The 15,092-nt window shown below is 40.4% G+C and overlaps 1 protein-coding gene across 2 annotated transcripts; it reads right to left on the bottom strand.

The window, feature by feature from the left end:
* Nucleotides 1-239: 239 nt before the first annotated feature.
* NFIL3 (nuclear factor, interleukin 3 regulated) lies at nt 240-14,752 on the bottom strand. 2 transcript variants are annotated; one of them, XM_054651529.2, is made up of 2 exons: nt 14,614-14,752; nt 240-4,230 (listed from the first exon to the last, which is right to left on the bottom strand). In XM_054651529.2, the coding sequence occupies exon 2, from the start codon at nt 4,035-4,037 to the stop codon at nt 2,664-2,666; it is 1,374 nt and encodes a 457-aa protein (XP_054507504.1). In that variant the 5' UTR covers nt 4,038-4,230; nt 14,614-14,752; the 3' UTR covers nt 240-2,663. The 2 variants fall into 2 exon arrangements, with proteins under 2 accessions (XP_054507504.1, XP_054507505.1); XM_054651530.2 differs by lacking the exon at nt 14,614-14,752 and adding an exon at nt 12,827-12,969.
* Between the last annotated feature and the right edge of the window lie 340 nt (nt 14,753-15,092).

Genomic DNA, 15,092 nt, shown 5'->3' with positions numbered 1-15,092 from the left:
ACACAACAGCTACTGCAATTGAGCAGCTGAGAGTCGGCAGCTGTAGCCAATAATGGGGCTTTGCATGTACCACCCACACTCTTGCAGTTTGTACCTTTAATAGGTATGTGAAAGATATTCCAAGTATTAGATGGAAAAACAGCAACTTCAGCTCAGGAAGATCGGTCATCAACCAAAATTAATGCCCCTGTGTTGGACTATGATGATGAACATAATAGAAAAGCATATGGTAGGTTAGATTTGGTTTTGAACAAAAGACAAATTATTTATTTCTTTCTTCAAATGAAGCATAACACTAAGGTATAAAGGGAGTATAAATAACATCTGATTGTGCTCCTAAGCTCCATGCTATAACTTTCTTGCAATGACATCCTTCAACAAATTAACTACATCATTACTGTTAAGTATTAATTGCACAAAACAGATACACAAAATATATAATGAGCTAGAAAGAGGACAACATTCTTCCATTATGACAAACAATTCTAACAAGAAATGGAAAAAAACCCAATAGATCTAGGCTTACACTGATGGCAACACTGAGAGTTTTAAGTCCTCTCCTTGAACACATTACATGTGATAAATAATATGCAAAATATTTAAAGAATTTTATTGTTGCTTACAGAAGATACTTAGCAAGCAAGGAGACAGTAGCCATAACTGCCTCATGTTTCATATCCCCATCATTCAATGCAAATTTTTACATTTCATGCAATAATCCTGAGCTTATTTTCAGTAACATTGAAATGTCATCTATGTTAATTACCAAATACATACAGAGCCCAGCTATGGGGTCTATTGTATTATTAAGGCATGAAAAAAGAATAGCAGTTTATCAACTCTGAATGCCACAAATACAGCACAGCAGTTAGAAGGCTCAAAAAAGCTCAGAAAGTACCAGTGATTTCTGTGCGAAGGTCCTCCCAGAACACAACTGAATCATCAGTTCCTGAAAAGGCACAGAATCAAATCCTGTCCTCACTGACATCAGGGAGTTCTGCCATTGCCTTGACTGCTGGACCAAGCTTCAGAGCTATCAGGAGTGACTCAGACTCCTCTTCATATCCCCAAAAAATTGACAAACTTCCTCTCACTCAAGTCAAGTATTAATTTAAAAAAACAATACCTACATATTGTTTTGTTAATTAGTATTTTAAGCCTATGGAAAGGTTCAATTCATTATACAGTATGGCAATTAATAAAAAGCCTTTTCAGAAAAAGCTTATTTGTTAGTCTGATTTATTAGTACATTAAAAGAAGGGGGAAGTATCATGAAAAGAACCTCTGCCAAGTTTATGCTCTGTTTATGAATTAATTTTAGTTTTAAAATGAAAGATTTTGGTAAGCCGAACCAAGGATATGTGATACAATTCTAGACTTCATGGTTCAATGGCTCTTCTGAAAGACAAAGAGCACCACAGCCCTGTCCAGTCATCAAGTGAAGAACTCATCATCTGCATAAGTTGTAAGGGGCTAGCAGTGTCTAGATTGTGCAGTTCTTCACGCAGCCTCTATTTTACATCTGAGAAGCTCTTGCAAAATGCCCTTTAGCAAGCCAAGGTATTCCAGTTCAGTTAATTAAGCCATTGAAACCAGGAACAAATTGCTGGCAAGACTTACTTCATGCATAATTGCATTATGTCCCATTCTGGGAACGAAAATAGCAGATGATCTTTAACTCTGCAACTGCTATTGCCTAGCCTTTGTGTAAGTATTTACCTAGCTGAGCTCAGAGTTTACAAATCCAGTAGCCTTATACTTCATGTACAGGTGGCCCATGGTCTGCCATGGACAGAATGCTGGTATGCAAGAGGGATTGACTTTCCATGCCTGCACCCCTTGCTGATGCAAGCCACCCCTTGGCAGAGATGGTGCTGTCCAATTGTGTCACTGCAAGGCTCTGAAAACTTTGCAGATGCACAAAATCTGACTTAACTAATTTCACCTAAAACACTAAGTTATAATATTGAAAAATTGTTTGTCACACTAAAACATTCAGGAAACTCATTACTGTCTCATTTGAGATTGAAGGAGAAAAAAAAAGGTTGTTGATATTAGTTACTGGGTTAGAATTTGCAGGGCTTTTGGTTAATTTCTACTAAGAAATAAGTTAAAGAAGGCTAAGGCTATAAATTGGTACTGTTTCATTTATAAATATTCACTTTACTTCTCTTCTAAAAAACATGTTAAGGAAAAAGGTGGCCAGAAGGATTACACATGTTGTAAATTGTAATTTGGTTGTTAGGCTGCAAAAACCAAAAATGTAAGTGAAGTTGAGCACAGTGTAAGAAAAAACCCAGTTTTTAATTAACAACTTATTTACAAGTTCATAAAATCAACTGAACTGGAGTAGATGTTCTATGTTTGTCACCAATATTTTATTGTAACTGGTAACTTGCACGCTTTGTAGTAGAACAAAAAGAATTTAAAGTCCACTATATACAGCCTTTGTACAGGCTACTTGACTATACTCAAGGCATAGTGATCATAGCACAACCTAGTCTTCATAATAATTTGTGCACAAAAAGACACCAATCAGACATTATGTGAACATTACAGTGAAATGACATCACAAGTCCAGTGAAAATTCAGCATCATACAAAACATATTGATCTACTGCAAATGACATCCTTTGAAACAATAAGCCTTTTTTCAGTAGTAAATTAACCAGAGTCTGATGCAGAGATTTGTGTAGTTATAAGTCTTTTAAGTGAAGCAACCTCTGCAGATAAGTTTGCTATGCCCTGCTTCAAATAGAGATTCTCTGACTCAGAGACATTGTAGATATTGTCTTTTATTTCAACAACTCCAGTTTTGCAACCACTCTGAATTTTAACGTTGAGTTCCTTCTGATGCCAGAGTTCTGGTTTAAGTGACCAGTCTTGGATATTAGTCACTTGAACCGAGAAAGGAGTGTGAGAAGAATGCACCAAGTTTTGCGCACCATGTTTTTCAAGCTCAAAATGTCTTTTTGAGGACATGTCAATGGGTGACGACAACTTCTGTGTTGCATCATAGTCATTATCCATTGCTTCCACTTTAACTTGCATGGCTTTGGCTTTGATTCGGAGCTTGTGAGGCAAAGCTGAAGAATTCACTTCTGGAACTTTAACTGTTGCATGAACATTTTTATGCTCAACTGGGGAATGAATTGGACCCTTAGGAACCTGCTGTTCATCTTCTCCATCAGATGACTTTCCAACTACACCATCATCAGTTTCTGACGTTCTCGGGGAATTACTGGAGGACCTATTAACTTGCAAGAGAGGAGGAGAATGTGAGTACACATTAAAGGTAGCTCCCATGTAGTTTGGATATATGGATGCTTTATATGAACCTCTGTCATCTCTTGGTTCTCTCTCTAATTCCATGGGTTCCTGCTTTATAATCTGGAACTTATTTTCGGGACTTCTACAGTTGTTTTGTATACGATTTGGTTGGGTATGCTCTACAGTTGATGTTTCAGATACATCAGACATTGAACTTTGAGGAGAATGTTTAATGACAGAAATACAACTGCTACCAACTATAGATGGTTCATGTTCATCTACAAATGAGTTAATATTTGATTTGGAACTCTGATAATCTTGAAAATACACAGTTGTTGAGCTACTGAGTTTCTGTATCTCTTGGGCATAGGCTGCAGAACTAATTAAACCAAACTTTAACTTCAATGAAAGCAGCTCTGCCTTTAAAGTGGCATTCTCTTCTCCCAGTGCAATTAGTTTGTTCTCTAAGACAAGGTCATTCAGTCGTCGCTTTTCACGAGATCTTTTGGCAGCTTCATTATTTTTCCGCCTTTTCTCCCAATACATAGCATCTTTCTTTTCATCTGGAATGAATTCTCGCTTTCTCCGGCAAGCTGAAGATTTGCTCTTTCCACTACTTGCTTCAGTAAGTAGTATATCTTCATTTGTAGACAATTCTTCAGATACTTCTGCTAAGGTCGACTTAAGTACCATGATTTTGTCCACATTGCTACTTGTGTCAACAGGTCCATGCTCCTTTTTAAGGGTCTGCATTTTTCTCAGCTGCATCAGAAACAATTTGTAGAAGATCTACAATAAGCAACAGAGCAAGCTATCTCCCCAGTACTTCTCACTCCACAACTTGATTGATAAAGAAATTTTAAATCCACACACATTCTTCCTTTTCTTTCATAATCTCAGACAGAAATGTCTGTCTAGAACCAATTTTCTCAGCAGATTCAATGGGAATCTTCTTAAAAGCCTGAAATAAATAGAGAATTTTATTACTATTTAGGAATTGCTGGATCAAAACACACAGAAGTAGCTATTGACAAATATTTTATACAAGAATTTAGTTCATTAAACCTGCTGTGATATGAACACAGCTCAACACTGAAACTACTGATATTCTAAATTTCATGACACCTAGAGGTAGCAGATTTGTTTCCAAAACAAATATTATATGATCCAAGGAAGAATCAATTAAAAAACATTTGAGTTTTGACCCCACAGTAATGCTGTCACAGAACCTTCCATGACATCACTGGCCAAACTAAAACCTTACAACACTTTAAACTGCAGGACACAAAGCATGCTGATGATGAGCAGCACTGCAAAGTATCCTGCTCCACATTAAAGCATCTCTTCTGAAAACAGCTGTGGTGTATGACTTAGAAATGCTATATATTTGGGTCCTTCAAGGATTAAAAATAGCATAAGCTGATTTAGAGAAGAAGGAGTGCTTTCTATTGTCTTAAAATACCACCATTATCCATCATCCAATGCTTATCTATTATGCATTTAATTGCTGCTTTTGAATCCTATGAATATATATATATATTTATAAGTGTTTGTATCCATCATATTAATTCTAACTAGCAAGTTCACGCTCATAATTTGGGAAAGTACCTAACTAAAAAATATTTTTTAAAAATTATGTAATTTTTTAGTATCTTACAAAGAAAATGTTAAAATCCATATTGAAAAACACATTAGAGAAATAACATTTAATTAAAAATTTGCATTTGACAAATAGTCGTAATATGTCGAAGTTAAGTTTAATACCATTGAGGCATGTACACCTCCAGGAAACAGTATTCACATTGAAGTAAAAGTTAAGACCCAGAAGTGTTACCATTAACAAATAAAAATTAGCTTAACCCTTAGCTTCAGACATTTTAATCATTAAATTTGAACTTAAAGAGTTTATATTGGCTTTTGTTTTATTTAGTGCCTTTCAATGCAAAAATGCTAAGATCACTTGGTCTTGATCTTAGACACAGCTTCTCAGTATATAATTTTCTACAGTCAATCATGTTCCTGGTCAAAAGAATGTAGTATGCCAAGTGCTTTTGTAGAACTGACTATCAAGTCAGCTATCATTCTTGCCTGTATGACCAGAAAACAAAAAAACCAAAAAAAAATTAAATAATCAACCACTTCAGATTAATGTCTCTATTTACTGGGAATGTTTTTACAATGACTGATGAAACTAATTTTAACATTATCAGTCAAGAAAGTTATAAAAGAATTAATTAATTGTATTCTGCCAGTTTTTCTTGTCTTTTCCAGAAGGCAAAGTGGAATGAGACTAAGGTTTCAAGCTGGGTTCTGTTCCATCAAACCATGCCAATTCTCCTGTCATGAAAAAATTAACACATTTAATAGAACAACTAAGTAGAATTTCCTAAAATCCGTGGTTAATTACTGACATGTAACTATTTGTCTTTGAAAATACAGCCCTAATGAAAAAAAGAGTTAGACACCTACCACACCGAAGACATCATCTAATATTTTAGTGCAAAAGCAGCACCACATATTGTCATGTTTGAAAAGAAATGTACCTCTAATACACAAACAGTTACATAGTTAGACCCTGATCCAAAATTTCAAGTGGAGTCAAAAGGAAGCTTTCTGTCAAGACTAAAGGAGCTGGATCAGGTTTAAAAATAAAAATGAACCCTACAGCAAAGCAACATCTGTTTCTCCAAATTTTCAGTACAGTTTGATTTGCTGAAGTAGGTGTATAGACATTTTGTCCACTTCACTGATTCAGGGAATCAATTATTTAATTAATATGTATATAATTTTAAACGTAGTGTAACTCAGCACTTAAAATCATCGCTGAAACTTTAAAACAACAAAAAAAGAGAGAAGACAAGGCCACTTGAACTTTTGTCACATTTGTAGAATATTCAGTCTCTGTAGCATCATTTTACACTAATAGAATACTGGGATTTAATTTCATTATCCTGTAGAACTGGGATTACACAGTAACTGATCTGTAATTGTCCTGATCCACTACTATCACTGTATTCACCTGTACCAGTAGCACACACATTCCACAACACACAGCAGGAAATTGTATCATGTACTCAATACCTATGAAATCATTACTTGTCTCTTAGTATATATTTAAGCCAACTCTCACCTAAGCAAAAAGTGCTCAAAACTTTTGTGAAATTTCATGTCTTTATCAGTTCATAGCTCTTACTGAATTTAACAATACCAGAGAGCTACACTCAAAATATTTGTTCTCCCAGAAAACACACACTAATATGCATATGTCATCATTATTATTACCACACACATATATATATATGTGCCATATAGCCTAAAACATCTACACTTACTTGAAATGGTAGCATAAGCAAGAAAGTACTTATAGAATCACTGGGTATTTTAGAAGAACAAAACCATACCTACACTGATTAAATACTTTTTTTTTTCCACTTATAATATTCCCATCTTTTATTTCCATGGGATATAAAAGCAATGTTTAGTCTTGAACAAGGCTGTATCAGCGTAAGAATTTGGACTGTGTCTATCAGTATGGTCTCCAGCTCAAAGCTGTTCCACTTCAGTGTTGGTCCAACACTGTGGTCTAGGAAAAATACTAATAACAGTAATAATAATTGGCAAAAAAGTTTCTGGATTGTGGGTTGTTTTTTCCCTAAGCGAATGTAGACTAATGACATAGTTCATCAATATGACCGTATTGATAGATAAAAACTCAACTGCATGTCCGAATATCCTCCTGCAAGCCTAAGACTGGCACTGAGCTGAACTTAGCCCAACCAGCTGCAGAGTTTATGTCCCTTGTTCCATGGGACATCTGCAGACTGTACTCTGGAATGGCCCAATCTGCTCACTGTAGCACTGTTAACTCCTGTTTTGGCCAGTCTCCCTCCTGTACACATTGTTCCTGGCACAAACAGACAGAATGTAAGTAGCATGCAATCCACAGCAAATATTAAGCATGTATCAAAATGACCATGTTTTTGCATGCAATATTCAACTTTGCTCTCTGCCAGAGTCCATCAGTAAAGCTGTCAAGACAGACATATAACCCACTGACACAGTCATACAGGTTTGCTATTTATGCAGTTACACCTAATGCCATGACTTTTGTGAATAAACCAAGCAACAAAAGATCTTTAACTCTTTCTGTATTTCTTGAGCACTTTTATGATGGTGACTGGAACTGTGGTTTTACAAACAGGAGTCAAAACCCTTGTTTAATAATACTTCTTCATGTGGATCGGCCCAATGCTGAAATCTGTAAACAAATTAAATTCCATCTGATGATAATGGCAACATGCCTTCAATGGAACCAGCCATTTCCCTTCACTTCACTTGCATTTTATAATTCCATTGGAAAACATGAGTATTTAAACATAAATTAATGAACTGTAATGATTCCTCTGACTACATTTCAAATTCCAATATTTTCCCTTATGATTAATTTTTCAATTGCTTTATCACTCCCTCATAAAGTGTTATAAAACCAACATTTGGTTGGTTGATGTTAATGGCATTGAGTGCCAATTCTACAACATAATAACACTCGACCCTATTAACTTAATTACAAAGCCAGTTTTGCTCCCCCAGCAATTTTGCCATTGACTTCAGCAGAAGCAGAATACAATCACAGATCCAAGAATTAATGAGACTGTTGTATAGGACTCATCCTATTGAAGCAAAAAATTATGCACGCAGAAATCACAAAAATTATGGGACTTCAAAAAATACTGAAGTGACAACATGGCACATTCAAGATCTGATCCTGGGGATTTACATATTCACACTGTAATAATGGAAAGGTCTCAAAGTTTGGAGGACAAGGCCACAAGCTTGCTCTCTTCTGTGTTATTTAGTTACATAAATAATTACTGTTTTAAAGAATGTATGGCAGCCTCCTCATGTACCTAAGCTTCTCCAAAGAGTAACTGCATGCTTTCATTTATATTTAGCAAAATAATTCAAGCTATTTCCAAGCACAATTTTTCAAACATATCCTAGGATAAAATGACTGTTTACTTGTACAGCTCTAGCATTTCGATAGTGATTCTATCACACTAAATGAAATCCCATTTCTAGCATTGGACACTCAAACACAATTCAGTTTTGTATCATTGTGTCCACAAAAGGAATATGTATCAGTCCTTAAAAATGGAAGAAAATAACATTTACGTATAGCTTCTTTTGTTTTAGGAAAAAAGACATGCCTCTAACATGCCTCTATCATCACCGCCACTATATGGCACACTCTAGAAAAACAATTATGCTCATCTTAATGTCCCTGCTTATTTTTAGTTGATGTTTTCCATGTTTTGCATAGGTATCTTTAATTATATTACTGCCACCTTTCTGCCCCAGTCTATCAATTTAGAAAATCTGGCTGCATACCAGATAAACTACTACAGCAATTGTTCATAGATTCAAAAGTTACCAGTTTGCCATCCAAATTTTGGAAAATTGAAAGATGTATTTTGCACTTTATCTTCAAAGTATTCCAAAACCAGATGCTATCTATCTCAATACTTTTATGAGGTATAGAAAAAAATATCATTCTCATCACACACATGGGACAGGAAGCTGAATTTAAGCTCAGGTGGTGCATGCACAGCCTCCTTAAACACTGCTGAAAAATTTTGGAGATACTCTACCTCTACTGCTTTCCATGGACAAAAATTATGCCATGAAACTCTGCACCTATCATTATCACTATCATAATTCAGAAATCCAGGGTATTTCCGATCTCCACTGAACTCCTTCAACATACTTCTTCTTGCCCATTACCTGTAACAGTTTGTGAGTTCATGGTCCTGTTGAAGAAAAGCTTTAATGCTGGATACACTGAAATAGTCATATCCCTGGGACAGATTTGTGGGCCAGAGGGTCTAGACAACGATGAACAAATGACGTTAAAACTTTTTGAGAAAACCTAGGTGACTGCATTTTATGCTATGATGGACAGGTTATCCACAGTCACAAAGGGGAAGAGCATTTACAATAGGAATATCGCCACCAATTTCTGCTGTTATGTAGTAATATGCATAAGGACCATGAATATGTGGCAACAGCATGAAGAAATGCAGAAGTATTGCTCCTGTATGCAGTTTCCTTTTCCTTTATGGACATCCTAAGTGCTTACTGTTTCAGGACCAGTGTGTAATTAGGTCAGTGGAACACTGATGATGATAACTTTGTACAAGATGACCCACTTTTGCTAAAATGTTGATCGCGTCATTGAAGGAAAAAAAATTGAATATGTCCACAAAATATATTCCATCGGACACATCAGAAATCATTTATTATGACACTGTTAAATCAAATTTAAGGAAAAAGTAAGTAAGATTATCATGGAACTTGTAATACTATTGCAAATTCATATTACCCAACTCCACACTGTACACAGAAAGCTGATGTCATATGTAATTTTTACAAAAGGCTTTCTTTGTTAGAAAAATTACTTAAGTTACAATTTATCTTAAGAACTACAAATTAACTCATTAAAGTATGGCCTGCTTACTGAAGGTAAAATACAGAAATAAAATTTCTACTTGGAGAGCACAAAACATACATTAAGGGTAGCTGTTATTCAGAAAAGGTCAGTGAAGCTAATAAATGCCAATTTGCCCCACATTTTCTTTTATTTCCTTGTGAAGACAGTATGATTCTCCCAGATCTGTTCACATTTCCCAAAACAAGCTATTTATTGCTCTGGTTCAAATGGTGAAAAACAAGATCTAAGAATATTACTGATAGCACCAGGTAAAAATTTAAAACTGAGGAGGAAATAAATATATCTTGGGTAAATATTTAATTCCATATATATATAATATATAGTATACACATGTAAATATGCAATTTAATAATACTATATCACTTTCCAGTATTTTAATAAAGCCTCAGTAGAAACAACTGTTACTGAAGTTACAGTACTATGACAGTATGTTTCTCATTTCAATAGCTACTTGACAGCAGGAAGAACTAGACTGTGAAAATCTATAACTTAATAGCAACCGTCTTCTAGAAATACTATCTCAGGTTTCCCTTAGTTACAAACCATTAAAAAATAAAGCCCACAAAATCAAATATTAATTATTCTGACAACAAATAGCTTTCTATTATTGAACTGTGTTCTTAAAATGCCGACCATGGACCAGACCTTCAGCTGACCTAAATTTATATGGCTCTATTTAAAGGCAGCAGAATTATGTCAATTAATCCCAGCTGATGCTCTAAACATGCATCTTGTTATATAACTGAAGCAAATATATAAAATAAATACTGGCTGTAAATTGCTGTTATCTACCACTCACAGCAGACAGAACAGAGAAATAGCAATCTTTAGAGCTCCAATTCTGTGAGATGGTCCAGACCACTGCCCATGCTGAGCATTATTTTCTTTGTTGGATTGCATTCCACTTGCAAAGAGAAGTCTTGCAGCACTGGCATCTATATTGTCAGCTGTTGTGCAGACACCTCTATAGCAAAAACTGGTTAATTATTCAAATACTGCAGGACACACTGAAAATTACACCAAGGTGGAGCAACTCAAGAAAGGGAAAAAAGCCATGTCTAAATAAGGCATTTTTCCTAATAGAATATATATTTAATATATGTCACAAAATTCAATCTCATAGTATGCTATTTTGGACAAGGACCAATTCAACAAGTGAATTAGGAAAAACCACAAGGTATCTAAGATTGCTTTAGATTTATTTCAGATCTACCTTATAATATAATTTTTTAATCCTACTGCTTCTACCACATTTTTAGTCAAGACTAAGTATTCCCTTGTTTACACAATCTTATTTTTGACAGTCATACTTATCATGAGTATTAGACAGTTACATTATCTTACAGCTACCAAAAAAAATGTTTTCAAATACTGTAAGGTAAGGCTTTAATACTGTAAAATACTAAGACAGAAATCAATTGTCATTTTCTTTTAGATTGGACTGCAGGAATTGGCCATCTCTTTGCATTTTTTTTCTATTACATAGCCTAAGCACATTTATATCTCATAACTGGCTGTAATGATCATGGCAAGGTCACCTAGAAGAGTCAATTAAGCTGATGAGTCAGATACATTGCTTAACAGTGTGTAATAAGACTCAAACAGAGGATTTTATTGTTCATATTATTGCATCACAGTGATGTTATAACAGCAGTGAGATTGCCGTCTGGAAAAAAACTATTGCATAAGCCTAGTTTGCATAACTATTTGTTAAAATAAGTCAATTTAAAATGAGTTAAAGGTTTATTTTATTTAAGAGTTTTATTTCAAGATAAAGGATTGGAAAAAAGCAGCATGGTGCTGAGATCTTTCTCAGGCTCTCTTTTGACTCTATTGCAATAGATAGAATGTCTGTGTGTTCTACAAATTTCATCCAAAGCAAGGCAAATACTGTTCCTTCTTAAGGAAGGAGATAAGCTGTTTGGAGGTCATGTAAGTTCATATTGCCCATGGGAAGATTCTTAGCTTCTTGACACCTTCACATCAGTTTCTCAAAAACAAACAAGAAAAAAAACTCCCACCCCAAACCTCAAAACAAAATGCAAAACAACCCCCACCAAAACAGCAGAGACTTGAGACTCTGGATGCAAATTCAGGAAGCTGGATATTTTGAAAGCTAGTTAAGGGTCCTCTGGAGCACGATTTAAAAATATAAAGTAAATTAAGGTGGAAGCAGAATATTCTAAAACTTATTAGCATTTTAACAGTCAAAGACATCTACAAAGTGAGAACTTTTATTACAGCAACTGTTAGTTCCAATGTTATTAACAATCCTTATTCAGTAGTCCTTGAACTTGTCGGTTTAAATGAGGTTTTTGGGCCAAACCACCAAATCCTTATTCATTCGAGTTTCCCATCAAAATCAACATGTTGATTGAATAAGGACCATAAAATCAATGCACATAGCAATATTTCAAGCAAGGCTCGGGATTTAATTAATTACTGAAGAGGGCAAAGATAACTCAAAGTAGGTTACATACACACTGGAGCAAACATAACGAAACTAAGTGCAATCATTCAAGTTACAAGGACAACAAAAAAAAAGGGGGTTGTTTTTAACACAACAGTAACTCCAAAAGAGCCTCACTGTCAAGGCTGTACTTGGCCCCGACAGTCAAGTAGCAAGCAGAAAAGTTTATGCAGTTACCGAGGATATTAAATTTTTAAATACTTTGCTGCTACTCCATATAGCAGGTTCAATGGACAGAAAGCCTGTGGCTGGGGTACTCTGTCTGGAGGTTTTGGTCAGAAGCACAGTGATGTTAGTTTCACGTATTGGAGAACCGTTTTAGTAATTAAAAATGAAAAAAAAAAAAAAATCGCCTCATCTTGAAAGGCAAGTTTTCGTCAGCAACTTTCAAGCTATGCTCCTATCGAGGACACAGCACGAGCTGGTCCCAGAGTACAAGACATACAGCCACTGCGACGCCAAACTGACTTGGGAAAAAAATTACAGAATTGGGCAATGATGATTTTTTTTTTCCCCCTTTATGATGTTGTTGTCGTTCATTACGTAAGAAACGACAGAAAACGCTCAGCTCGTGCCTACCTGCGAGGGCCTTTGTCTGGCGATCCCTGCCTGCAGGCGACGGTGGGACTGGGGGGGTGATGGGCAGCGGGGTGGGGACGCTCCGCGGGGCGCGGTGCGGGCCGAGCTGCGGAGACACGGCGCCCGCCGCCGGCCGCGCACCGCGCCCGCCACAAAGGCTGCCCGGCTCGGCCCCGCGGCCCCCTACGTGACCGGCGGCGCATGGCCCCGGCCCGCTCGGCCCCGTGCTGCCAGCCCGCCGCCCCCCCGCCGCCGCCGCCGCCCCAGCCCAGAACAAAGGGCTGAGGGGGAGCGCCAGCGCCCCCAGCCCTCGCTCGCCCGCCGCCGCCGCGCCCCGTCGGCCGCCGGGGAAGGGAGGCAGCGGCGACCCCCGCCAGCCTCAGGGAGGAGAAGGCGGAGGGACTCGTCGGGCTCCGCGCACCCGCTCCGCTCCACCGCCCATCGGTTCTGTCACACTGACCTACTACCGGCGGCCGCCCCCGGAGCCCGGCTCCGCTGCTGCCCCGCGGGGGCCGGCGGCACCTGGCCCCCAGCCCGCCGCGGCCGTCAAGGCACGGCCGGGACGGCTCTGCCTCTCCCCTCCAGCGCGGCTGAGATCCCCCGTAAGCGCCTTTCTTCCTTAAATTAAGCTGTTCCCGTTTGGTTTGTTTTGGTCTGTTGTTTTGTTCGGTTGGTTTTTTAAAAATTATTTTTCTTTTTTTTCCCCACTGAAATTCCGTACCGGAGAGATGCCACGGCGTCTAGGCGAAACGCCTTCCCTAAAAAAAATAAATACAGCCTGATCTAAAACGCCTCCGAAGGCGTAGAGTTAAAAATCCGAGCAAATGCCTCGAACGTCTTACACACGCACGGCTCTGGAGAAAAGACCAGAAATAGCACATGAAGCCACAATTGCTAAAACGCGAAGGGGCTAAATATAGACCCAACACAAATCTCGTTTTAAGGCACCCGGCACGCAGCCGGCGAGCGCGCCTCGCCTCCCCACTTACCCAGTTGTCTACTTCCCTTAATAAACACACTTTAACAAAACCTGTTACAGTTATGGGTTTGGGGGGGCTTTTTTTTCGGGGCGAATTGTCCTAGTTTCTTTGTAGGGAGATTATAAAATCGCATAATTAGCTCCCTCTTCCCAGCCCCGCTGCCAGCATATTTTGTGGTTACATAATGCAACATTTCCAGGAACTATTATGCGATCGGTCCCGCAGCGCCTAAAAAACAGCGACAAAAGTGACGGAAAGGGCTGGCTGAGACAAGCACAGCCCCAGTCCCGGGCCGCTGCCATTGATCCCGACTGCCCGCGGGCAACATGCCCCTACACCACCCGAGAGAGGACTGGCTCTGGCCGGCGGGCTCCGGCAGCAGCTCCCGGTGGTTTCGTGGCCGAGGCACGGCGGGCGCTGCCCGGGACCCAGCCCTCCGCCCCGCACGGCGTCCGCCGCGGCAGCTCCGCTCCCCACCGGCACATTATGCAACGCGGGAGAACCGCTCCGGCGGCGCTGCCCGGGGCTCGCTGCGAGGACATGGCGGGGGCAGCGCGGCACGCCAGGAACGAGCACGCCCCGACAGCGAGAGCCGTCGGTCGGCAGCTCCCGGGCTGCCTCCCGCGCCACCACCCCTCCGCCGAGCCGCCCGCAGCCGCGCAGAACGGGGCTGCCGACAGACCCTTCCCCGCCCGGCGGCGGCCCGAGCCGGCTGGGCTCCCCATAAGCAGCAGCCGACTCCCGCCCGAAGCTAGAGCGAAGCACCGGGCGGGCGCCTCAACTTTGTACGCGCGCCTTCCTTCCTACCTGCAGCGCACCGCGGAGCACAGAGCATTCCTCGCCCCGCGCCGGTCCTCGGGTTAGGCGGGCGGGCGGCGGAGCGGAGCGGGCGCGGTGCGGTGCCGCGCCGTGCGGGCGGCGGCGGAGCGGCGGGCGGGAGCGCGCGGCGGCGGCGCGGAGGGATGTGTGTTAGTAGGTCAGAGCTGCGCGGCGCGGGGCTCATAGCCCGCATGCCGGCCGCGCCGCGCCGTGACTGGCGGCCGCGACCGGCCAATCGACGCCGGGCGCCGCCGGGAGCGGACCAATGGAAGCGCTGGGGGGCGGGGTGGGGCGGGGCGCGGGGCGGTGCGCGGTACAGTAGGTCTGTGTGCTGCGATTGCATAACCGCCGGCGGGGGCGGGGGGCGGCGCGGGGGTGCCCGCGCTTACGTAACCGGCGCGGTCGCAGCGCGCTGGGGGGCGCTCGCTCCGCGCAGCCTCCGCCTGCTGGGGCGCGGCGCCTCCGCT

This window comes from Agelaius phoeniceus, chromosome Z (assembly GCF_051311805.1).
Source record: "Agelaius phoeniceus isolate bAgePho1 chromosome Z, bAgePho1.hap1, whole genome shotgun sequence".
Taxonomy (NCBI): domain Eukaryota; kingdom Metazoa; phylum Chordata; class Aves; order Passeriformes; family Icteridae; genus Agelaius; species Agelaius phoeniceus.
This window is presented reverse-complemented; position numbering and strand designations above follow the sequence as displayed.

Coding starts and splice junctions, on each gene's coding strand:
- NFIL3 (XM_054651529.2), bottom strand. CDS start 4,037: ATGCAGCTGAGAAAAATGCAGACCCTTAAAAAGGAGCATGGACCTGTT.